This window comes from Littorina saxatilis, linkage group LG9 (genome assembly GCF_037325665.1).
Source record: "Littorina saxatilis isolate snail1 linkage group LG9, US_GU_Lsax_2.0, whole genome shotgun sequence".
Lineage (NCBI taxonomy): Eukaryota > Metazoa > Mollusca > Gastropoda > Littorinimorpha > Littorinidae > Littorina > Littorina saxatilis.
This window is the reverse complement of record NC_090253.1, coordinates 37,140,347-37,166,028: the sequence shown is the minus strand read 5'-3', so window position 1 is coordinate 37,166,028 and position 25,682 is coordinate 37,140,347. Positions and strand designations below refer to the sequence as shown.

The window sequence follows — 25,682 nt, the reverse complement described above, 5'->3', positions numbered from 1 at the left end:
CGTGGTGTATGTGCGTGCGTGTGTGTGTGTGTGTGTGTGTGTGTGTGTGTGTGTGTGTGTGTGTGTGTAGAGCGATTCAGACTAAACTACTGGACCGATCTTTATGAAATTTGACATGAGAGTTCCTGGGTATGAAATCCCCGAACGTTTTTTTCATTTTTTTGATAAATGTCTTTGATGACGTCATATCCGGCTTTTCGTGAAAGTTGAGGCGGCACTGTCACGCCCTCATTTTTCAACCAAATTGGGTGAAATTTTGGTCAAGTAATCTTCGACGAAGCCCGGACTTCGGTATTGCATTTCAGCTTGGTGGCTTAAAAATTAATTAATGACTTTGGTCATTAAAAATCTGAAAATTGTAAAAAAAAATAAAAATTTATAAAACGATCCAAATTTACGTTTATCTTATTCTCCATCATTTGCTGATTCTAAAAACATATAAATATGTTATATTCGGATTAAAAACAAGCTCTGAAAATTAAATATATAAAAATTATTATCAAAATTAAATTGTTCAAATCAATTTAAAAACACTTTCATCTTATTCCTTGTCGGTTCCTGATTCCAAAAAACATATAGATATGATATGTTTGGATTAAAAACACGCTCAGAAAGTTAAAACAAAGAGAGGTACAGAAAAGCGTGCTATCCTTCTTAGCGCAACTACTACCCCGCTCTTCTTGTCAATGATTTCACTGCCTTTGCCATGAGCGGTGGACTGACGATGCTACGAGTATACGGTCTTGCTGAAAAATGGCATTGCGTTCAGTTTCATTCTGTGAGTTCGACAGCTACTTGACTAAATATTGTATTTTCGCCTTATGCGACTTGTTTCTTTTTATATTTAGTCAAGTTTTGACTAAATATTTTAACATCGAGGGGGAATCGAAACGAGGGTCGTGGTGTATGTGCGTGCGTGTGTGTGTGTGTGTGTGCGTGTGTGTGTGTGTGTGTGTGTGTAGAGCGATTCAGACTAAACTACTGGACCGATCTTTATGAAATTTGACATGAGAGTTCCTGGGTATGAAATCCCCGAACGTTTTTTTCATTTTTTTGATAAATGTCTTTGATGACGTCATATCCGGCTTTTCGTGAAAGTTGAGGCGGCACTGTCACGCCCTCATTTTTCAACCAAATTGGGTGAAATTTTGGTCAAGTAATCTTCGACGAAGCCCGGGGTTCGGTATTGCATTTCAGCTTGGTGGCTTAAAAATTAATTAATGACTTTGGTCATTAAAAATCTGAAAATTGTAAAAAAAAATAAAAATTTATAAAACGATCCAAATTTACGTTTATCTTATTCTCCATCATTTGCTGATTCCAAAAACATATAAATATGTTATATTCGGATTAAAAACAAGCTCTGAAAATTAAATATATAAAAATTATTATCAAAATTTTTTTTCGAAATCAATTTAAAAACACTTTCATCTTATTCCTTGTCGGTTCCTGATTCCAAAAATATATAGATATGATATGTTTGGATTAAAAACACGCTCAGAAAGTTAAAACGAAGAGAGGTACAGAAAAGCGTGCTATGCAGCATAGCGTAACCACTACCCCGCTCTTCTTGTCAATTTCACTGCCTATGCCGTGAGCGGTGGACCACGAGTATACGGTCTTGCTGCGTTGCATTGCGTTCAGTTTCATTCTGTGAGTTCGACAGCTACTTGACTAAATATTGTATTTTCGCCTTACGCGACTTGTTTCTGCATGTTATGAATTTATACTACAGTTTTCAGCTTCCATGAAATAAACAGGCACTCAAAACAAAACAAAACAAAAAAGTATTGTAGTAACAAGTCATTGCACAGAATAAATCACGTCAGCATCAAAAAAAGAGGCGAAATACTTTTTTTCCTTTTTACATTTAGTCAAGTTTTGACTAAAATTTAATGTTTTAACATAGAGGGGGGGAATCGAGACGAGGGTCGTGGTGTATGTGTGTGTGTGTCTCTGTGTGTCTGTGTGTGTGTGTAGAGCGATTCAGACTAAACTACTGGACCGATCTTTATGAAATTTTACATGAGAGTTCCTGGGTATGATATCCCCGGACGGTTTTTTCTTTTTTTTCGATAAATACCTTTGATGACGTCATATCCGGCTTTTTGTAAAAGTTGAGGCGGCACTGTCACACCCTCATTTTTCAATTAAATTGATTGAAATTTTGGCAAATCAATCTTCGACGAAGGCCGGGCCGGGGTTTGGTATTGCATTTCAGCTTGGTGGCTTAAAAACTAATGAGTGAGTTTGGTCATTAAAAATCGGACACTTGTAATTAAAATTATTTTTTTTTATTAAACGATCCAAAATCAATTTCATCTTATTCTTCGTCATTTTCTGATTCCAAAAACATATACATATGTTATATTTGGATTAAAAACAATCTCTGAAATTTAAAAATATAAAAATTATGATCAAAATTAAATTTCCGAAATCGATTCAAAAACTATTTCATCTTATTCCTTGTCGGTTCCTGATTCCAACAACATATAGATATGATATGTTTGGATTAAAAACACGCTCAGAAAGTTAAAACGAAGAGAGGTACAGTAAAGCGTGCTATATGAAGCACAGCGCAACCGCTGCCGCGCCAAACAGGGCTCGTCACTTTCACTGCCTTTTGCACTAGCGGCGGACTACGTTCAGTTTCATTCAGTGAGTTCCACAGCTTGACTAAATGTAGTAATTTCGCCTTACGCGACTTGTTTTTTCTTCGTCTTTTAATTACACCTGTTCCTTGTCCCGTTGTGCTCTCACACCGCCCCGTCCCTGCATTCACTGCTCCATCCACATCTGAATTTTGTTCCGCTGCCAGACTTGTCGATTTTACAGACGCTCCAGGGGGGGGGGGGGGGGGGGGGGGGGGGGGGATGTCGGGTCGCTGCGGTGGGCTACCCTCGGAAGATGACCGTGACTCAGAGTCAGTGCACTGTGCACTTCTGCTGAGTCACTTCGACGGTGTTGAGAAGTGGGTCTGTCCCGAGCTAACGGACGCAGCCCAACCTAGCTACTATATATATGCACCGTACTAACGACATTGACTGTTTACGGTCGCGGAGACAGACTGAGTGAGCGTTCCCTCCAGAGAGCAGATCGCCACCACGTCCCTCCGCCGACCCCCCGGAACGTCACGTTGAAGACTGACAGCAGAACTATTATTCAGGGAAGGATCGAACAGGAACACTGAGACCAAGGTCACCGTGCATGAGAGCTCCGGGCACGAAGGGCCACACTTGAAGAGCAAGGACAATTTATAATTTTGGATGATTAATGAGATGAGGATGATTATAATGATGATGCTTTGGATTTCCAATTTGGTTTGAGACTACGACGTGCGGTGTTGGTCAGGTAAACAGAACCTGAGCACAAAGGAGAAATATTTAGCCTGTAGGACAGTAAGCATTCTCACTTTCTAGAGAGAGAGAGAGTAAGAGAGAGAGAGAGAGAGAGAGAGAGAGAGAGAGAGAGAGAGAGAGAGAGAGAGAGACAGAGACAGACAGACAGACAGACAGACAGACATTAGAAATGAGGAAGGCCACACAGTTCGCCCACGGTACGCAGTCTAATTTGTTGGATAGGTCTTGGACTGGTCTCTCAGAAGCCAACTAAACAACTTGCTTTTTGGTTTGAGGTCGCGCATGTTTTAAATTGAACAAGAGCAAGATCGGTTTGTAACAGAAATCCGGCGCTTTTCACTTTTGCTCGCTAGCTCTTAGAAAATGCATCATTACTCACTTTTTTTCTCTCTCTCTATGACTTAAAACTTGGTACAACGTGAGAATATACTTTTAAAATACTAGAACAACAAAAATATCACATGCCAATGCTTTAGTTTGAGGTTGTACGTGTTCTAAAAACAAGTCGGACATCAGTGGTCGGATTTGACAGACTGAATCCGGTGCTTCTCACTTTGGCTCACCAGCTCTTCGAAATTGCATCATAACTCCATTTATGTTCTTTTCTATGGTTTAAAACTTGGTACAATGTGAGAAAACACTGTGAAGATACTAGATCCACAAAAAATATTACATGTAAATGCTTTAGTTTGAGGTCCCGTGTGTTCTAAAAACAAGTCGGACATACGGTCGGATATGACAGGAATCCGGTGCGTTCACTCTCGATCGCCAGCTCTTCGAAAATGCATCACAACTCCCATCCTGAACGCTGGTAAAATGAGTTACTTCCCTTCGGGCCTCATTTATATTTATCCCTTTGTTTTCAGTCTGGAGAGGAAATCGATTTATTTATTTAGAGCTTTTCGTAATGTGTTATTGATATAAGCAGATTCGCGATCGTCGATAATGATTGTTCATGGTGTTGTGTAATTTTTTAAATACAAAGGAATTGTTATGTAAGACATTTTCAAGCGAGCTATCTTTCGCGGATGTGTTTACAGTGAAAACAACTCTGAATATGGCGAAAGTGTCACGTGATAATCAACTTTGTCACGGGATCATAACAAAATGGCTACGGCCGGAGCGGACGAAACTTTTTCCGTAACCGGTTGGGAGTGATGCAACAATATCATGGTCTCCTTCCCACAGCAGTCTCAACATTTCGACTTGCTTTGACCTCAGAACGATGTCCTTTATCATAAATGTGAAGAACAGAACGGAGATCACTGTCGAAGTCGGCCATTCTACAATCCCGTTCGTCTTTCGACTTTTATCAGAAACATTAGCGAAAAGCATATGGGAGATAACTCTGTATTCTTGTTTTGATAGATTTCGGCTTTTAGCCACTTTCTTTCCCTGTACTCGGCGTAGCAATTCAGTATCCATCCTGTCAGAGAGACACTATGATGAGCGATAGCGTGGACCGATGATTATCAGAATGCACAACTCCCTTATTTTTCATTTCAATGGCTTAAAACTTGGTATAACGTGAGAAAATACTGTGAAAATACTAGAACATCAAAAATAGTACATGTAAATGCTTTAGTTTGAAGTCGCGCAAGGTCGCGCAGTATTTAGTCAGACCGCTCCTACACAGCAACAGCAGTTTTGCGTTTTCTTTTGCCTGGTGCACCTTAAATTATCCATAAGCTTACAACCATACAAGTGATTTATCAAATCAACGACGTTTCATGTGCGTTTTATTGACAACGTCACTTTACTTTATGTCAAAAATAATAAGAACAAAAACTTTTAGGTTGACAAATTTTCACGAGGAACTTTCATTTTTCTACAGGAAGCACCAAACGCTGACGTGTACGCATGCGTACTTTATAACATCTTTCAACATGGCAGCGCAAACGTTTCAGCAAGAGTTCGTGCAGATGCCCCCCGTGACACGGGCTTACACGACTGCCTGTGTTTTAACAACAATTGCCGTGGTGGGTTCATGTCTCCTCTCTTTCTCATTCAAATATGAAATCAGTGCATTTCCGAGTAGCATAGAGTGTGTTTTATTTATGTAGCAGACGACGCATTTGCCTCAGAACATCGACACATCAACTGTTCCACCGCAAATTGCTTGTTAAAGAACACGTCACGCTAAGTCTAAAACCATAATCTTAAAGTGATCATGTCCAACAAGAAAACTGTCTCTCATCGCCCCAAGAGCTATACAGTTCAGGTTAGGGGTTGTAATTATGTGACCTAAAAGTTAAATAAAAATAAACGTTTGAAGGCTGAATTACTCAAATTTAAAACGCCTGTGTTTTTAGTGTGTTAAATTCATAGCTCAGAATCCAGTGGCATTCTTTACTTATTTTTGATAGGAGTATATCAAGTCCCTGTAATCAAGCCAAAGAACATTTGTCGTTAAATTAATTGACAGATTGAGCTCCAAACCTTAGCATAATTAATAAATTTGGTTGTTTAATCGATGAAAATGGCATACGTTGTCAACCAAGGGACATTACATGAAAGAGTTGCCTTCCCTGTCCGCTGACACGGATAATTCCTTCTTTGATGCATGTAAACGAAATGCATTCGTACAGTTCATCGGAGTTCATTCCGTGACTTCCAAGGGATCTAAAATTATTTGTTATGATTACAAGTGCAGGTTCTACAAATTTGGAGGCTTAAATGCCTCTGAGTTATGAGCTATGAATTTAACACACAAAAGTTCAAGATTACCCCAGACTGTAATTCTCAATGTGACATGCATCTTTTTGCGTCATAATTTTCGTCCTACCTTGCGACCCTGAGTATTTCATGTGCTATTCCTAGAGATACAGATTAGAAATTGAGCTGAGAGCTACATGCAGAGTTCGTTTGGGGAGTTGAATAGATGACAACACACAAGAAGAAGGTCTTAGAATTATAGTAGTGTTTGAGCTTTCTGTTTTTCAAATCTGAATGCTGTGTTTGATTTTAGACCGTGATATTTTCCAACGAACAGTGTATTTGTTTCTGTTATGCGAAGCGTTTTAACCCTGTAAGGCATGGAATTTGCATGCGTAAGCTAGACTAGGTTTGACTTCCTCAATCCAACGATCTTAATCTGCTTTGGCGAATGGGTATCAATGAGGACTAAATAAATATTATGACAGACGGAAGTCCGGACTCGATCCTGACACAGGAGAGATGGGTAAAGCAAACCGCTCGCTGATTAAAATTCATTTAATTATTTGGCAAAGTTTCGGAGCAGTTTTGAGCAGATCATTTCAGGTGATTATAAATAATTATAGTACAATGGTACCTCTATATAACGACTTTGAAAATGTTACCAAAATTCGGTCGTTATATGGAGGGGTCGTAATATGGAGGAGTTGGTTTATGTTCATGTCCGGGCCGTCACTGATCCGGATTGAATGACATGGGCGTTTTGATTGATGCCGCCCACAAAGTATGGTAACCCGTTTTCTATTCAATTAATTACCCACACAAAGTTTGCTTGCCCCGTAACTATATTCAAGAGTTGATCGATCAAGTTTGTAATATAAAACACACTGAGGTCGAACAAAAGTATGCGGTCCCAAAGCATGCACATCGTTGATGATGTCGATAACATTACCAGTTACAAATCAGTCATACGATAGCCAGCAAGGATTTTGGTTAAAAAAGAAACGAAAACCCGTGGCTTCAGCTGTTTGTGTGCCGAAGTGATGTTGTACACGGAAAGGATTTCCGCAAGTTTTGAGCGTCCGTATCGCGCACTGACTCGACTGGAGATATAATTAGAGTAAACCAAACCCATGATAATTTTGGGAAAAGTCGTTATAAGTCCACGTATGGACGGTCGTATGTCGTATCACAGAGGGGGACGTAATACGGAGGTGAGAAATACTAAGACAAAGAAGGAGAAAAAATCCGTCAGAGAAAAGTCGGTCGTATTATTGAGGGACCCGTAAAAGAGAGGGGTCGTAAAGAGAGGTACCACTGTACAGCGAATAACCATTGAACTTTTTAAGGTCCAAATCGTCAGAAAACTTTACAAAATGGCGCCTTAGGTGTACTGAGTATCTTTAACATCACACACAAACACAAACTCTGCATTCTATGCCATGAAATAGAATAAGTGCGATTTTTAGTGTCACTGTTTCAGTGTTTGTATACATGTGTGAGTGAATCAGGGATGTGGTGTTTAATACTATAAAGTATCCTTTGGATTTCAAGTGTTAGCTGGATCACGAAAACATGCAGTCACTCACTCGCTCACTTACTTACTTATACTTACTTATACTTACTTACTTACTTACTTACTTATTCACTCACACGCACACAAACACACACGTAGAGCACATGAGCGCTCACCCAAAGAGAGGGTCTGAAGTCACCACCAGTTTAGTTGAGATATATATATTACAAAACCATTTAGCTAAAGAATCTTTCTGGTTTATTCACAGATTGACTCTATACTGACACTGCAAATGAGTTCTCTTATGGCAGCTGGAAGGTGTTAACTAATAGTTCAGTTTAAAAAGAAAACAACTGAGGACATGTTTGTCAAATGTTATTTAGTGACATTCTTATAAATTGCTGTTGATGATTCTGAACATTTTATAGAGAAATGCATTCTGTCTTTGTTTCAGCAACTGGATATCATCACACCATTTCAGATCTATTTCAATCCAGACCTGATATTTCGACAATACCAGGTATGTAAACTCAGAGGCAAAAGAAACGCAAATGCTGCAGTGAAGATGGCTTACCCATGAATTTTAATGTCGAATTAATTATTTCGGGTTAACAATAACAAGGAAACGAATTGACCGATACAAAAACCATACGGAAAAGTGTATTGGGATGAGAGCATGACGTGCCATGTTCCACTGAACACTGTTTGAAGACTGTTGCAGGGGTGTACCTTAACTTTTTTTTGCTACCGGCCAGGGGGGCCGGTAAGTCAAAAATTGAACCGGCCCCCCAAAATCCCAACCGGCCCCCAACCTGCCGGGATTTCTTACAACCGCCCCAGCGGCTCGTCGCGTGCTAACCACATACACAAAAGACGTACATTCATACTTATAATGCATACATGTGGATTTGCACTACTAATAACTACCACAAACACACACAAAACTTGATGACTAAAGTGCTATGTTTTAATATAATGATAATTAACCTTGTTTTTATAAAGAATTTAAAATAAAAGCCGCCACAAAGAAACAAGAAATCAAAACCACATTCACACCCTGTCACACAATCACACACTAAACCTCACTAAAAGTTACCCCCTTTATGTACCCCCTACCACACAATTTACAAAGTAATTTACTATGGAACTCTACTTACCACATAAACACACACTACAAAAGAGTAAATCAGCATTTTTTAAAAAAATTTAAATTATGTTTTTTGTTGTGTAAAACCAAGTATAAAAAGCTGACTACAAAAAAAAAAATTCTAAGTTGCTTTCTTGTTTTGTTTCTTTGTCTTTATGTCTGTGTTATTAATATTACTGTTAGATCAAGCAGAAGTATAAAAGTTGCATACCAGCCAAATTTACCACAGCTTAAGTCATAAATAATCAAAAGCATTATTTATATTTCATTTCTATTTCCTAATGAAAACAAACAGATGTTCAGATTTCCTGATCCTAGAATTGTTCACAGGTGATCTTTATGCTTTTGATTCAGCAGAGTTGCATCCCTTGTCCTATTGTTGAAGGTCTGTCTTTTCTTCTTTATCACATATAGTGGATCGGGTTGGTTTTTCTTACTTCCTTAGTTGAAGAGAAATAATTGACAGCAGTAGTACTGTCACTACTTGTACTAAGTTGGTCAGCAAAGCTGGTGTTAACATATTTTGGAAAATGGTCTCAATGAGTATCCCTGCAGTCATTGACATAATTATACATTTCCCAGAAACTGGATCACGGTACATAGCAGGCACATCAAAGGAAAAATACAGAGGGCTAGGGGGAATATGTTTGCTCTGGATGGGGGTCAGATCAAAGGCAGATGCATTGTAAAAGCTGGTTGGCCTTGAGACCTGGGTCAATGACCGGTACTTGCAACCTGAACACAGCTGCCTGTCGAGACACTGACCTTCTTACTCGGGTCAATGACCGAGTTTTTATCTGAGAGGAAACTGTTTTACAACATGTGAAAGTCTCTGAAGGTTTGGTGAGCGCAGGATAAGATATAAGAGAGGGGGTGAAGTGAATAGCGCAAAGAGGGGGGGACAAGGGGGGTTTAACTATTTTGACTGCTGATGCAATCGCCAGCGGCTCGTGGCACTGGAGGGGTGATGACACGGTCAAGTGAGGCGGAGGGGGGTAGCTGTCTAGCCAATGTGTCTGGCCTTGATTGGTGGTAGTCCTGAGTCCTTCTGAAAGTGGGGGAAGGGGGGGGGGATGAGTGGGCAGTAGAGAAGTGACAGATTTTGAGATCGCCCGCCCGCAGAGATATTTGTTCGCGGGCCGTTCGGATTGACTACGTTGCCTAACAACTTTGTGCTTCAGCGAAATTTGAACTCGCCAGGCGGGCGATATTTAGAGTAATTTCGAACCCGCCCGACGCGATTTGAAGTCGCCGGGGGCGAGCGGGCGAACGCCAAAACTCGCCCCTGCTGTTGAAAGTCAAAAGCGTGTTGCTCCTCCCTGGGCGTTGATGACTGTGGCGCACCTCCGGTACATGGAGAGGACGAGGTGATTAATTTGCTGCTGAGGGACCTGAGCCCACACCTGGGTCACGGCAGCACGCAGTTCTGCTGCTGGGCAGGGTCTCCGGGCAAGGGCATTAATCCTTCTTTGCATGATGTCCCAAAAGTGTTCGATTGGGTTGAGATCCGAAGATCGAGCAGAATGAGGCAGAATGTTCACGCTGTTGTGACGCAACCTGTCCTGGGTAGCACGTGCAGTATGGGGACGGGCATTGTCTTGCTGGAACAGGCAGTTCTGGTACCTCTGGACAAATGGAACCACATACGGACGCAGGACTTGATTGATGTAGCGGTCTGCATTGACACCATTCCCACGACCTTGGCCGACGTTCTGAAAGACGACAGGTCCCACTCGCTAATTGACACCAATGGCGCTCCATATCATGACGCTGGCACCTCCCCATCGATCATGCTGCAGGATGTTATTGTTAGCAAACCGCTGTCCAGGTCTTCGCCAGATCCGGACACGCCCATCGCCAGGTTCCAGGCAAAAGCGCTTCTCGTCCGAAAAAAGAACCCTCCGCCAGTCCCGATGGCGCCAGTGGGCATGCTGCTGGGCCCAGGCTAGACGATCCAGGCGATGCTGAGCTGTCAAGACGGGACGTCGAGCAGGACGCCGATTTACCAGGTTCTGCCCACCAAGGTGTCGGCGTAGAGTTCTGGCACTGACGGGTTGTCCATGCACCCCAAATGTGTTACGGGCTGTGTTGGCGGCAGTTTCGAATGCATCTCGCTGGTGTTGATGGACAAGATGGCGATCTTGTCGGGCTGTTGTTACCCGGGGTCTGCCACGTCCTGGTAAGTCTCCGGGACTGTTATTGGCATGAAAACGTTGCTGCAGGCGATAAACCGTGGTGACATTTACTCCAAATGCCCTAGCAACTTGCTGAACTGATTGTCTGGCATCAAGTCTCCCGATCGCCTGTTGGCGCTGATCTGGTGATAGTCTCGGCATCGCGCCTGTGTCGCAGAAATGAATGTTGTAACAGTTTTGTGTGTATGGTACAGCTTGCCTGAACACTCTGAACACGAAAAGCTGCTTTTCCACATTGTGCATGTGCTGAAAGTGGTCCCCATGACGGTTTGGGATCCCCGTCAACAAGACCTCATGTGTGACCCAGATAATGGCAAACACGGTTCTGACAAGATAAGACCGCTAAAACAACAGGTGCAGAACATGCTAGTATCATTATTTTCTTTTTATTTCAAGTCTATAAAGGTTTAATTAACGCATCCTTTATTTGCGTTTCTTTTGCCTCCGAGTATATACAGTGCCTTACTCAAGTTACTGTATGTTCATAACTTATTAGAACGGTAATACCTTGAGTGAATTTATTTAACTAATTCATTTTGCCAAAAGGCGTTGTTGCAACACAGAATCTTGTCAGATTAGCAGTTCTTTAATAGCTGCTACATCTTATTTTTGCATTTGCCAAAGAAGGGGAGTTAAACATTCTTCTTCAGCGTTCCAGAATTTTCTGGTTACGTGTAAGCTCGTTTGCCCATTTGGGTTCCCCACACTATACTCTGAGAGCATAGTCAGCTTCACTCTGCTTAAGTGCTTTCGTTGAGTAGGCATGCTGGGTATTTTCGTGTTTCCATAACCCACTGAACTCCGACATGGATTACAGGATCTTTTCCGTGCGCACTTGGTCTTGTGCTTGTGTGTACACACGAAGGGGGTTAAGTCACCGGCAGGTCTGCACATAAGTTGACCTGGGAGATTGGAAAAATCTCCACTCTTAACCCACCAGGCGGCAGCAACCGGGATTCAAACTCACGACCTCCCGATTAGGAGGCCGACGTCTTACCACCACGCCACTGCGCCGTCGTTAAACATTCAATGTGTGGATCTGTAAATATCTGAAACAGATAGGCCTACTTACAATTCCAAAATTGAGAATTACAAAGCCCAGTTGTTTTATCGACACGTGCTTGGGGGATTCAGGTGTCCCTTCTGAGACTCTGTTCATCTGGTTTGTGTTTGTTCTTTTTTTCTGAGCCCACGGTCTATTTTCATATCCTTGGCGTTAGCCAGCTAAGTTTTCCGTTGCAAGTAAGAAAATACAAAAAGAAAGAAAGTGCGATATTGAAACATTCATGCAGTCAAATCTCTCGGCAAAAACACGAGGGAGAATACTGCTGTGAATGTTTGCACTAATTGCCATTCATTAAGCATTCCATAAGTTCACCCCTCCTGTTGTTTTTTAGAGACTTTAAGTTTAACATCTTTCTGCTTCTAGCCAACCATAGCATTATTTGTAGTGCGAGGCACTTTAGAGAAGAATATATACTACATGTATGGTTTTGATTCGAGGCAATATATACTGCTCTCTGCATGAAAGGATATGATTATTTTTAGTAGATAGTTTTCAACAAACCTACCTACGTAACAGAATTTACTTATCAGTAATCCATTTTCTAGCTATGTTATATCACAGTCATGTATACTAGGCTCATTTGAATGAAACCAACATGCAGCACATTTACTTTTTTTCGGAAAACTTAATAACGTCTCCTATGACTTGACTGTCTAATACTAATTGAAGTCATCATGTGATACATTGCACTACGAATACACTAAAAGAGGGAACCGCTTTAAACACAATAGGCTCAGGATTCAGTGTACTAGTTTTGGCAGTAAAATGAGAAATGTTGCTATGCGTGTACTATTTTACAGGTATGGCGCTTGGTAACCAACTTCTTATACTTTGGACCAATAGGATTCAACTTCCTGTTCAACATGATTTTTGCTTACCGCTACTGTCGCATGTTGGAAGAGGGATCGTTCCGTGGCAGAACGGCTGACTTTTTCTTCATGTTCATCTTTGGAGGCTTCCTCATGATTGTATCCTTTGAAAGGCCAAGATTGGGTGGGGTAGGAGTTCACAGTACTTTGTGTATAATGTGTGTGTGTGAGCATGTACTTCTTTGTCTTGTTCTACATTTGTGATTTGTGACTTCCACGTACCGGCACGGTTGGCCTAGTGGTAAGGCGTCCGCCCCGTGATCGGGAGGTCGTGGGTTTGAACCCCGGCCGGGTCATACCTAAGACTTTAAAATTGGCAATCTAGTGGCTGCAGTCTTAAAATGGGGGTTGAACTGTAGTTTAAAGCTGACAAATTGATTGAACAGATTTCATTTTCAACAAGCCGCAGAATCCTTAACTCTTTTTCTCCAGCTGTTGGCATTGTTTGTCAACCTGGTGTTCCTGGGTAGTGCCTTCACCATCATGCTGGTCTACGTGTGGAGTCGACGCAACCCCTACGTCCGCATGAACTTTTTTGGCCTCATGAATTTCCAGGCTCCTTACCTGCCTTGGGTGCTACTGGGTTTCTCCTTGTTGCTAGGCAACTCCATCATTGTCGACCTTATGGGTGAGTACAGAGGTAGAGGAGTGTAGAGACAGAGACATTTTTAGTTTTGGCACCCAGCCTCAGAGGAAAATATGTATTATAGGTCCAAATGTCTTTGCTTTGTTAGCTTGGTGGGGAAAATGATGGTCACAAGACCTTCCACTTGTCAAAACTATTGGACAGTTGACAGGCCAGAGTTCAGACCAATGCATCAAATCAGAAAAAGTCACATACTCAAAGAATTAAGACATAACATTTTGCAACTCTTTTGGTATAAATGGCTTCACATATATATATTCCAAGGTAATTCTGAAAATGGATGTTATTTTATTCAGATTTGTTTTCCATCCATGTGTCTCACACACAGCCGTGTGAATATCAGAGAATCCAGAGAGGGGAGGGGATTTAAAGTGGCATTAATGTCTGATGAGGGATAGGTACATGTATTAGACAAAGTAGACTGTGTGGTTCTCAGTGTGCATAGGTTGCTTATACAGTTAAACTTAATGTATGGTTTCATGCATCAAAAGTTGTTCATGTCATTACCTCCATTCTTTCCTGTTTGTGTTCAAGAGTGAATTTTGTGTGGGCAGGTATTGCTATTGGACACATATACTACTTCTTTGAGGATGTCTTTCCCCAGCAGCCAGGAGGATTCAGATTGCTCAAAACACCAGGATTTTTGTGAGTATTAAACTTCTAAATTAGTGCTAATGTATGCGTAATAATACAGGCCTGTTTTACAGAGGGTTTGTGTGTGTGGTTGGTCATAGAAACAAAATTGCTAGGTGCAATTTTGATAGCGTTTAATTTTCACATCACTTAAGGCTGGAGTATACTATGGAGGCCCAATTTCAAAGTGATTAGGTAGGTTTAAAAGTTACTTTTTCTGTTAGTTCAATGTTTGCTTTATCAGGAAAATACAAAATATAAAGGGCTTAACGCGCAAAATTTTAAGATAACGACTGAAGTTTAAGCAAAGGTATCAGATTTTTTCACGCAAACACTACTGAATGAATTGTAATATTGTATTGGGAAAATGTAATCAAAATAACAATCAGATGATCACAAACTGAAGAAGAGAAATAGGGAAGCAAAATAGAACATTAAGCATAGTGATTTTACTTGTAAATTCGGAAAAAAATCCTTTTGTATCCATTTTGAAGCTCAATTTGAACCATGGAACACCAACAAACATTGATTAAAAGTGTTAAAGGGAGTACAGTGTTCAGAAATAGTGTTAGATACCAAGTTGAGTTATCCCTCTTTACCAATTTTAAAAGAAATACACCTTAACGCGCAAAATCTTGAACTGTGATGCTTTTACTACCCCCACCCCCTACCCATTTTTGAGTCACTTGAGAAAAAGTGACTCTATGTAATCGGTCAGTGTTAGTCTGTCCGGCCGGCCATCCGGCCGTCCGTCCGTAGACACCACCTTAACGTTGGACTTTTCTCGGAAACTATCAAAGCGATCGGGCTCATATTTTGTTTAGTCGTGACCTCCAATGACCTCTACACTTTAACGATGGTTTCGTTGACCTTTGACCTTTTTCAAGGTCACAGGTCAGCGTCAAAGGAAAAATTAGACATTTTATATCTTTGACAAAGTTCATCGGATGTGATTGAAACTTTGTAGGATTATTCTTTACATCAAAGTATTTACATCTGTAGCCTTTTACGAACGTTATCAGAAAAACAAGGGAGATAACTAGCCTTTTCTGTTCGGCAACACACAACTTAACGTTGGGCTTTTCTCGGAAACTATAAAAGTGACCGGGCTCAAATTTTATGTGAACGTGACTCATTGTGTTGTGAATAGCAATTTCTTCCTGTCCATCTGATGCCTCATATAATATTCAGAACTGCGAAAGTGACTCGATCGAGCGTTTGCTCTTCTTGTTCATAAAAGAGTGCATATTATCTACCAAATAGAAAAGCAGGGTAGTCAGATGATCAAAAGCTTAAGAAGAGAAAGAGGGAAGCAAAATAGAACATCCAACATAGTCATTTAACTTGTGAATTCACAGAAAACCTTTTTTTTACCCATTTTTGAAGCTTAATTTGAAGCTTGGAACAGACAAACATAAATTAAAAGTGTTAAAGTGATTACAGTGTTCAGAAATAGTTTTAGATACCAAGTTGAGTTATCCCTCTTTACCACTGTTAAAAGAAATGCACCTCTTGTTGCGCAAAATCTTAAACTGTGATGCTTTTACTACCCCTACCCATTTTGCCAGAAAAGAGTGCATATTCTCTTTCAATTAAAAAAGTAAGGTAGTCAGATGATCAGATACTGAAGAAGAGAAATAGGGAAGCAAAATTGAACATTCAACATAGTAATTTTAATGTTGAATTCAGAGAAAACAAATTTGTTTACCCATTTTTGAAGCAAAATTTGAAGCTTGGAAGACAGACAAACATAAATTAAAAGAGTAAGAGTGGTTACAGTGTTCAGAAATTGTGTTTGATACCAAGTTGAGTTATCCCTCTTCACCACAGTGAAAAGAAATACACCTCTTGTCGCGCAAAATCTTGAACTGTGATGCTTTTACAACCCCCACCCCCTACCCATTTTGACAGAAAATAGTGCATATTCTCCTCCAATTAGAAAAGTAAGATAATCAGATGATCAGGAACTAAAGAAGAGAAATAGGGAAGCAAAATAAAACATAAAATATAGTGATTTTACTGGTGAATTCAGAAAAAAATGCTTTTGTACCCATTTTTGAAGCTTACTTAGAAGCATGAAACACAGACAAACATTAATTGAAAGTGTTAGAGTGGTTACAGTGTTCAGAAATTGTGTTTGATACCAAGTTGAGTTATCCCTCTTCACCACAGTCAAAAGAAATACACCTCTAGTCGCGCAAAATCTTGAACTGGCATGCTTTTACTACCCCCACCCCCTACCCATTTTGACAAAAAAGAGTGCATATTCTCTTCCAATTAGAAAAAACAAGTCAAAGTAACTAGAATTTGTTTAAATACATCTTTTCTGTCAGTCTAAGGATTGATTTGTCCATTTAAAACAAACAGACTAGGATTTAACGCACCCATTTTAAGATAATATGAATATGATATATCAGACTTTTTTTATGCAATTACTACTGAAGAAATTGTTTACATTTTACTGTGATTTTGTAAACAAATTAACAATTAATTGTTCAAAAATCAAGAAGACTAATATTGGAACAAAATAAAGTATGAAACATAGTTACTGCCCTGGTAATATGAGAAAAAAACTCTTGTGTATCAATTTTGAAAGTCATTTTCAATCATGAAACACAAATAAACATATAATACAAAGTGTTAAAGTGGTCAGGATGCGCTGAAACTTAGGTAAGTTCAAGTTGAAGTATCCTTCTTACCGATGGAAAAAGATAGGCACCGTCATACGCAAAATCTTGAACTGTAATGATTTAACTAACCCTACCTCCCTACCCATTATGAGAGAAAATAGTGAATTTATTCTACCAATGAGACAAGTAAGTAAAAGCGACATGTCACTTGTCAAATATTATTTTGATGTAAGTTCTGGTTTGTAGAGAGAACAAAATGAAAATTAAAGGGTCATTTTGCTGATTCAGTAGATAATAATTTAAATAAATACAACTTGAATATGATGTCGCTCTTACGCAAAATAACTATTCACTCAGTTTATAAAATTATACTGTGCAAATGTAAATAAATGGAATCGTGTTTATCTTCACATGAAAAAGATTGATAGAGGATCGGAATAGAGCATAAAACATATAAACTGTCCTGGTAAATTGAGAAAAAAGACTTTTGTACCCATTTTTCAAAGTCATTTTTAAGCATGAAACACAAATGAACACAACGTTTAAAGCGTTGAAGTGGTAAGTATGTGCTAAAACTTTGGAACATTCAAGTCGAGGTATCCTTTTTTACCGTCAGACAAACAAAATACTCCACTGAACTCGCAAAATCTTGAACTTTAATGCTTGTACTACCCCTACCCCTACCCCCTACCCATCATGACAGAAAAAAATGCATTTATTCTACATAATAAGAAAGGTAAGAAAAAGCGACATGACAGTTTTAAACTATTATTTGTTTATGTAAGCTCAGGGTTGCTGAGAAAAAGAAATGCTAGAACTCACATTTTTTTAGTAGAGAAATAACAAGAACAACCATTAGCTGTGTCATGGAATTACTTTGTTGGGCTGAAACTTAGCTGTTGTGTTGGTGTTTACTGTGTGTCCTGGTCCAAAATATCTTTCACATTTTCATCTACACGTAACTCACATTACTCACTCAAGTATACAATTCCATTCACAGAGGCTTTCGGGGAAGGGGGTCTCGCACTCGTGCGAATCACACCACAAAATACAAAGTATAACGTACACAGATTTTATTACTGAACCAAAAAGCAAATTAAATCATAAATAAATCAATCAAACAAAACTTCTACCCAATGACACACTCACTCTCGGTTCACACTCTGCGCGTGCACACTAGCACGTATACCGTTCCGACGTTCGTCTTCGCACAAGTCTCGGGCACACGATTGTCCAAGAATCACAATAATCCTCGTGAATGTCACAGCAGGCACAGTAAGCTTACGAAGAAAAGCCCAAATGGGAGCGTTGATGGTGGTAATCCCGGCGTATGCCTCCAAATACTAATTAATTAAATATTGAAAATAAACAATCGCACACTCCCTGTCCATTATTAATACAACCTTTCACCCCCAAGCTCTCTCCCAGTCTGATGACCAATCCCTAACCAAAACTATCCAAAAGGGGGAAGAAACTTAAAACTACATGTACATCGCTAAGTTAATTGTTTCCCCTGACAAGCTGTTTACATCTTTACACACTATAACTCCTTTACTCGCTACCCCCCTCTCAAACACACACACACACACACACACACACACACACACACACACACACACACAGAGTGACACACACAGTGACACATGCACGCGCGCACACACACACACACACATACACACTAGCACACACACTCCGGTTTGGTAAGTTACCTGATAATGTAGCCTGTAGATCTAACGGGGAGATCTGATCAGACAGGAGTAGCAGTACTTTCACATTTCCGATATTCAGCGACACACTTGTTTTCTTCGAGAGGTTGATCTTTGTGCGATTCTGGCGCCTTGTCACCACGAACGTTAAAAAAAACCGGTTATCATCACGATCAAGTCAGTCAGCATTCACCCCCTCAACACAATCTTGTCCCATAGTGATTTCTGTCAGCAAAGAACATGTGGTTCTCAATTCAGAAGACTGATTTGTTGTCTTCCAGTCTGAAATTCAGATCTACCCCATCTACATGCATTGATCTGAGCAAATAAATGTAGATGCGATCATTTGCAAACATCTCTTCAACACAATCTGCATCTTGTCCCATCGTGATTCATGTCGGCAAAGAACATGTGGTTCTCAACTCAGAAGACCCCTTTGTCATCTTCCAGTGTGAAATTCAGATCTGCCCCAAGTACGTGCATTGACCTGAGCAATAAAATGTAGTCTAAGTGATAATCTGAGAAAAAAAGTCTCTTCACGTGAATGCTGCCACGTCGTCATAAGTTCGATGTCTTTTATCCAGAGCAGGAATTAACACACTTTTTCATCAGCCGTTTGTTTTGAGTATCCGCAGACTGCTTTCCATTACCTGTCGTCTGTTTTAGCTTGAAGTAGGGGTCATTCAGTCAGCCAACATTAAGTGCTTGTTTTACTGACACGTTCTCACGCACGACATGTCGTAAATGCAAGTTCTAACGATTGTTTTTAGTTGCAATGATAGAAAATATCGATATTTGTAAACTTCTGCCATTTCCTAATGTTTATTTCATTATTGGCATATGGATAAGGCTAATGCGTGCATTACCTGTTACGACACACAAAGCGTTCTATATCCAACATATTTTCAAAAGTGTTCTCCAGCTTCAAAGCCCCAGTATGTCTCAAATGGTTTACAAAACAAGTTAAATCTTCCGATGAAAAAAGCAGTTCTAACCTTATAGAACACACTTGCAATAGCATTTAATAGCATTAAATGAAACAGTTCGTTTGAATTGCTATTTCGTGGTTTTATTTAACCCCTGAGCCATCGTGAACCCGTGTGATCCACTTTCCTTTTTTTTCACAATTCAGTCGTCAGTTTGTGATATCAATGCGACTGGCTGTATCTGCAATAGCACGTTATTGTGTACCTCTGATTCTAAAACGCAACAAACGGCTGCGAGTCACACAAACTTGTCGGCGGCGGCTGGCTTTAAAGAAAGCGAGCGCTATGCAGAAAAATCTTCCGCTTTGAGACACGACCTTTCGTGACCCTGCTTCTGGGTTGTCCTTTTTGACTCACATGCGAAGCAAAAGTGAGTCTATGTACTCACCCGAGTCGTCCGTCCGTCCGGCCGTCCGTCCGGCCGTCCGGAAAACTTTAACGTTGGATATTTCTTGGACACTATTCAGTCTATCAGTACCAAATTTGGCAAGATGGTGTATGATGACAAGGCCCCAAAAAACATACATAGCATCTTGACCTTGCTTCAAGGTCAAGGTCGCAGGGGCCATAAATGTTGTCTAAAAAACAGCTATTTTTCACATTTTTCCCATTTTCTCTGAAGTTTTTGAGATTTAATACCTCACCTATATATGATATATAGGGCAAAGTAAGCCCCATCTTTTGATACCAGTTTGGTTTACCTTGCTTCAAGGTCAAGGTCACAGGAGCTCTTCAAAGTTGGATTGTATACATATTTTGAAGTGACCTTGACCCTGAAATATGGAAGATAACTGTTTCAAACTTAAAAATTATGTGGGGCACATGTTATGCTTTCATCATGAGACACATTTGGTCACATATGATCAAGGTCAAGGTCACTTTGACCCTTATGAAATGTGACCAAAATAAGGTAGTGAACCACTAAAAGTGACCATATCTCATGGTAGAAAGAGCCAATAAGCACCATTGTACTTCCTATGTCTTGAATTAACAGCTTTGTGTTGCATGACCTTGGATGACCTTGACCTTGGGTCAAGGTCACATGTATTTTAGTAGGAAAAATGTGTAAAGCAGTTCTTAGTGTATGATGTCATTGCTAGGTTTAGCTGAAGGTCAAGGTCATGTAAAGGTCAAGGTCAAGCATGTGAGTCGTATGGGCTTTGCCCTTCTTGTTAAACTTTCAAAACTTTGAATTGTACTGATCTTGTCTTGATAAAAAAAGAAATCTATAATGATTTAAGAATGTTTGTGTTACAAGCTGTCAATTTATTATTTAGATTTTTGAGTCACTTGAGAAAAAGTGACTCTATGTAATCGGTTAGTGTTAGTCTGTCCGGCCGGCCGTCCGGCCGTCCGTAGACACCACCTTAACGTTGGACTTTTCTCGGAAACTATCAAAGCGATCCGGCTCATATTTTGTTTAGTCGTGACCTCCAATGACCTCTACACTTTAACGATGGTTTCGTTGACCTTTGACCTTTTTCAAGGTCACAGGTCAGCGTCAAAGGAAAAATTAGACATTTTATATCTTTGACAAAGTTCATCGGATGTGATTGAAACTTTGTAGGATTATTCTTTACATCAAAGTATTTACATCTGTAGCCTTTTACGAACGTTATCAGAAAAACAAGGGAGATAACTAGCCTTTTCTGTTCGGCAACACACAACTTAACGTTGGGCTTTTCTCGGAAACTATAAAAGTGACCGGGCTCAAATTTTATGTGCACGTGACTCCCAGTGACCTCTACACTTTGACGTCTGCTTTGGTGACCTTTGACCTTTTTCAAGGTCACAGGTATGTCTTGAAGGAAAAAAATTGAAATATCATATCTCTGAAACTATTCATCGGATTTGATTCAAACTTTATAGGATTATTCTTTACATCAAATTATTTACATCTGTATTGTGTTGTGAATAGCAATTTCTTCCTGTCCATCTGATGCCTCATATAATATTCAGAACTGCGAAAGTGACTCGATCGAGCGTTTGCTCTTCTTGTAAAAGTTAGATTTTAAAAGTTCTACTTCTAGCGCCAAAACGAGGCGCCCGATTGTAGATCAGACTAGACGGTCCACGAAAATAAATTTTTTGAACATTTCTCACTCTCAACGGAAAGCAGCCAGGATGTTCCCGTTCGGTGAGCGTTCAGATGGAAGGGTGTTTGTACTGTGTGTAAAAGCCTGACAGTATCTGTGATGGTTTACGGGAGGCTTACTGTGCCTTTAATCATCACGTACATTTTTCCATTTTTCAACTTTTGTCACTTGAAGAAAATGTCTTCATATGGCAAGGGAAGTGAGAAATGCACATTACACATAAGCTTCAGTGAAAAGTAATCCATGCTATCTGTTCTAAAACATCCTGTCGCAAAATTGCTTTCCCATGTGATTAATTTTCTCTCTCTTATCCACCACAGAAAATACATGTTCGACAGCCATCACGAAGATCCAAACTACAACCCCCTGCCAGAGGATCGACCTGGTGGATTTGATTGGGGTCAAGGTCAACAGGTAGGGGAAGATAACCCTGAGCCAGACCAGCAGTGACCCCCTGCTCTCCAAGTTACTCTCCCTGAATATGCTTACATAATATGCTTGTGATGACAGAACTACACAACTGGAGAATGAGGCATATACTCCAGATATAGCTCCATGGAGGTGATGTCTTATGTTGAAAGAAGAGTGAACATTTTCAGATTCATTCAGTATGTTCAAGAAACCCACGTGGGGCTAAATTTGGAAATTGCCAAGCATGACAGACACAGCCCATTTATTTTTCAAACCACAGTGGCTGGGATAAAGTATGAGAAAAAAAATCGTAAAGAAATTATACTAGGGAGTGTGGAGTCTCTGTTCTCTGTGGATCTTGTTCTGATAAAAGCAAGACAAGAACTGCTGTGTGGGTGAAATCCTTAAATGCTGTGCGTGCTACTTGGTGTTCATAAAAGTGTACAGTTATTTCAATATTTGTACAGTGGGTAATGGTTTTGTGATGTGAGTGTGTGTGTGTGTGTGTGTTTGACTCAGAGAGAGTGAGTGTGTGGACATGTGTTTGGGCACAAGTGACACGCTATAGTAACAGTTATTTTTGAGTCACTTGAGAAAATGTGACTCTATGTAATCGGTCAGTGTTAGTCTGTCCGGCCGGCCGTCCGTCCGTAGACACCACCTTAACGTTGGACTTTTCTCGGAAACTATCAAAGCGATCGGGCTCATATTTTGTTTAGTCGTGACCTCCAATGACCTCTACACTTTAACGATGGTTTCGTTGACCTTTGACCTTTTTCAAGGTCACAGGTCAGCGTCAAAGGAAAAATTAGACATTTTATATCTTTGACAAAGTTCATCGGATGTGATTGAAACTTTGTAGGATTATTTTTTACATCAAAGTATTTACATCTGTAGCCTTTTACGAACGTTATCAGAAAAACAAGGGAGATAACTAGCCTTTTCTGTTCGGCAACACACAACTTAACGTTGGGCTTTTCTCGGAAACTATAAAAGTGACCGGGCTCAAATTTTATGTGAACGTGACTCATTGTGTTGTGAATAGCAATTTCTTCCTGTCCATCTGATGCCTCATATAATATTCAGAACTGCGAAAGTGACTCGATCGAGCGTTTGCTCTTCTTGTTATGAAAGAAAGAGATATTAAACTGTACAGTCATGACCATGAATGCATGAAATGGCGAGCTTAATGTTGTTCTATTTTAAAGATCTTATAGTGAAGGGAAGGATTAGTGCTCTAAATTCTAAGTCTCCAAGCGCCGGAGAGAATAGGAATTGAAACGAGCAAGTGACACTCATCTTTTTGATGAGACTGGTTGTGCACAAGTCGCACATACTGTTGTCTCTATTTAGAGTGCATGACTTTCCTTTATTATTCAATCTTGTCAGTAGCACTCTGCCTCACTTGGTTATGGTTCCATTTTGAATTTGTTTCAAGTACATGTATCAAAATACTGGTGACATCTGAATGGATGATGTTTGGATTGATAACTGTGTAGTTTGTGTGGGCTGTGAAATGTTTCCAAGACATACAACTCTTTCACAACCCATACAAACTCAAAATATTTCTGGAATGTATCTATTGCGGTGATTTTTGTTTTCATTGAATGAGATGCACATGTATGATCATGCCTTTCACTCTGCCTACAGAGAGAGATCAGCTATGCGAAACAGTATGAATGAGATTGCTTGTAGTGTTGCATTGTTCAATGATTTTTACAGAAAAAGGTGTTTATATCTATAATCGAGTCCGAAGTCGACTTCGTGCAGACCTTGCAAAGTCTTTTTAACTGAAAAATTCAGTGCCATTCAGCTTTGTGCAAAGTCGACTTCGCCAAATAATTTGAGGTAAATAATATATCCTTGCATGTAAGGTATGGTCCAGATATCATCACCAAAACAGACATAATTAGCTGCAAACATCAACCTCCTCTATCAGCTGAACAGTCTGCATGTGTTCTTCTTTTTGATTGCGCTTTTGCATGTGTGCACAAAAAAAGAGAAGCTGAGTGATAAGGAATTATTTGTACATGGATTTAATGTCTTATTTTTGTGCACTTAAAAAATTCGAAGGTAACAATAAAATAATTGCAGGGTAAGAAAGTTTGTTTTGTCTTTGTGCACACACACACACACACAGTTTAACAAAAAAAAAGTGGTGCTTTTTCTTTTTACTGTGAGAACAAAGCTAATTGGGTATAAATGCTACAGAACTGTTCTAAGTAAACAACTTTAAAACATTTAACTCATTAAACACACATGATCTTTAATTTGTTCATCTCTTTCAAACTCGACCCCAGCTGTACTTGCAACTCTTCAAGCATCTTTGGCAATTCGGAATGCAAATAACATACAACGTATCATGTTCAACATTGGACCAGATAATTAATTTGACCAAAACACACACATTACTGCTGATAGAACAAACAAACACAACAACCTTGCACGCATGCTTATACTTTCTCATTAAAAAATAATAATGTTACCGTACTTTCCGGGTGACAAGGCGCTTCGTTATACAAGACGCACCCCCTTCTTTTTAAAAAGAATTGTAATCCAGTCACCCATTGGACGCAGGGGGCCGATAGGGCGCACCAAAATGACCCAGTTTTTGCCATGAGAGGTGGTTCCCCTGTCATATCTGAGAGAGGAAACACTTCCTGCACCGGGGTCAGTGACCGGTCAGTGACCGACTTTAACTCAACTCAACTCAACTCAAATTTATTAATCCATATGGAAATTATGTTGTAACAATACTCATTTCCAATCAAAAGAATAAGAATGCATACTAAACACAGTCTCACTAACGCAAACAGTCATCCGTCAAGTCAATTCTGCCAACTCACAACTCACTCACACAACAACAGCAACAGCAATACAATTTAACAAAAACCATAATTCCAATAACAAAAAGACGTCCAAGAGTCCACCTCCACATCCACGCACACACAAGGTTTACAAAGCACCACATGTCGACTAGAACACCGCACATTTGGGCTACGGTAATACAGTTACTAAAAATACATACTTTACAGATAACCCAGCAACAGAGTACAGTAATAATTATGACAGAGAAACATGATAGAGGCCTCTAACATGTGATTGGTTGAAAGCATGGATAGCTCTGGGAACAAAAGAATTGCGGAAACGTGACGTTCTAGCAACCATAGCCCTCAGTCTACCACTCCTGTCAATGCGTCGAGAGTCAAATTCAGGTTTCAGTGGGTGTGTCTCGTCAGCCAAAATTGAGGTCAGTCGGTCTGAGTGAAAATATGTGTGCTCTGTGTGTGCGGCCAGATCAAAGGCATTGTGATAGCTGGGTGGCCTTGTTTATAGACACGACCTTCTTCCCACGGGTCAATGACCCAGTTTTTGCCATGAGAGGTGGTTCCCCTGTCATATCTGAGAGAGGAAACACTTCCTGCACCGGGGTCGACCGGTCAGTGACCGAGTTTAACAGAGTGGAAATCTGTGTGTGCGGCCAGATCAAAGGCAGGGCAGTACCTAGTAGCTAAAACATGCATTATCACAAGTTGTTTGACTGGTACTCAAGCGGTCTCTTTGATTTTTTTCGTATTTCATACACGGATTAGGCGCTTCGTTATACAAGACGCAGGGGTCGAACTCTAGGAAAAAAGTCGCGCCTTATGACCCGGAAAGTACGGTAAGTGAAGTATGTCCACCAACACAGAAGCTATGAGCAACATTAGTGAATACACTTTAACTGCACACGATCAGAAATAAAAGGTTTCTGGACAGTACTTTAA

The 25,682-nt window shown here is 40.1% G+C and overlaps 1 protein-coding gene across 1 annotated transcript; it reads left to right on the top strand.

Moving 5' to 3' along the window:
* Positions 1 to 4,487: 4,487 nt before the first annotated feature.
* Positions 4,488 to 24,018, top strand: LOC138975946 (derlin-2-like). Its single transcript, XM_070348721.1, has 7 exons — positions 4,488 to 4,652; positions 5,194 to 5,338; positions 7,985 to 8,050; positions 12,739 to 12,906; positions 13,240 to 13,435; positions 14,008 to 14,098; positions 21,825 to 24,018. The coding sequence occupies exons 1-7, from the start codon at positions 4,585 to 4,587 to the stop codon at positions 21,952 to 21,954; spliced, it is 864 nt and encodes a 287-aa protein (XP_070204822.1). The 5' UTR covers positions 4,488 to 4,584; the 3' UTR covers positions 21,955 to 24,018.
* The last annotated feature ends 1,664 nt before the right edge of the window (positions 24,019 to 25,682 follow it).

What these genes read in the sequence shown, in the direction of transcription:
- LOC138975946 (XM_070348721.1), top strand. Translation starts at nt 4,585, where the DNA reads ATGTCCTTTATCATAAATGTGAAGAACAGAACGGAGATCACTGTCGAA. An exon ending in TTTTAACAACAATTGCCGTG is followed by an intron (nt 5,339 to 7,984) that starts GTGGGTTCATGT and finishes TCTTTGTTTCAG; the next exon opens with CAACTGGATATCATCACACC. An exon ending in TTGGAGGCTTCCTCATGATT is followed by an intron (nt 12,907 to 13,239) that starts GTATCCTTTGAA and finishes CTTTTTCTCCAG; the next exon opens with CTGTTGGCATTGTTTGTCAA.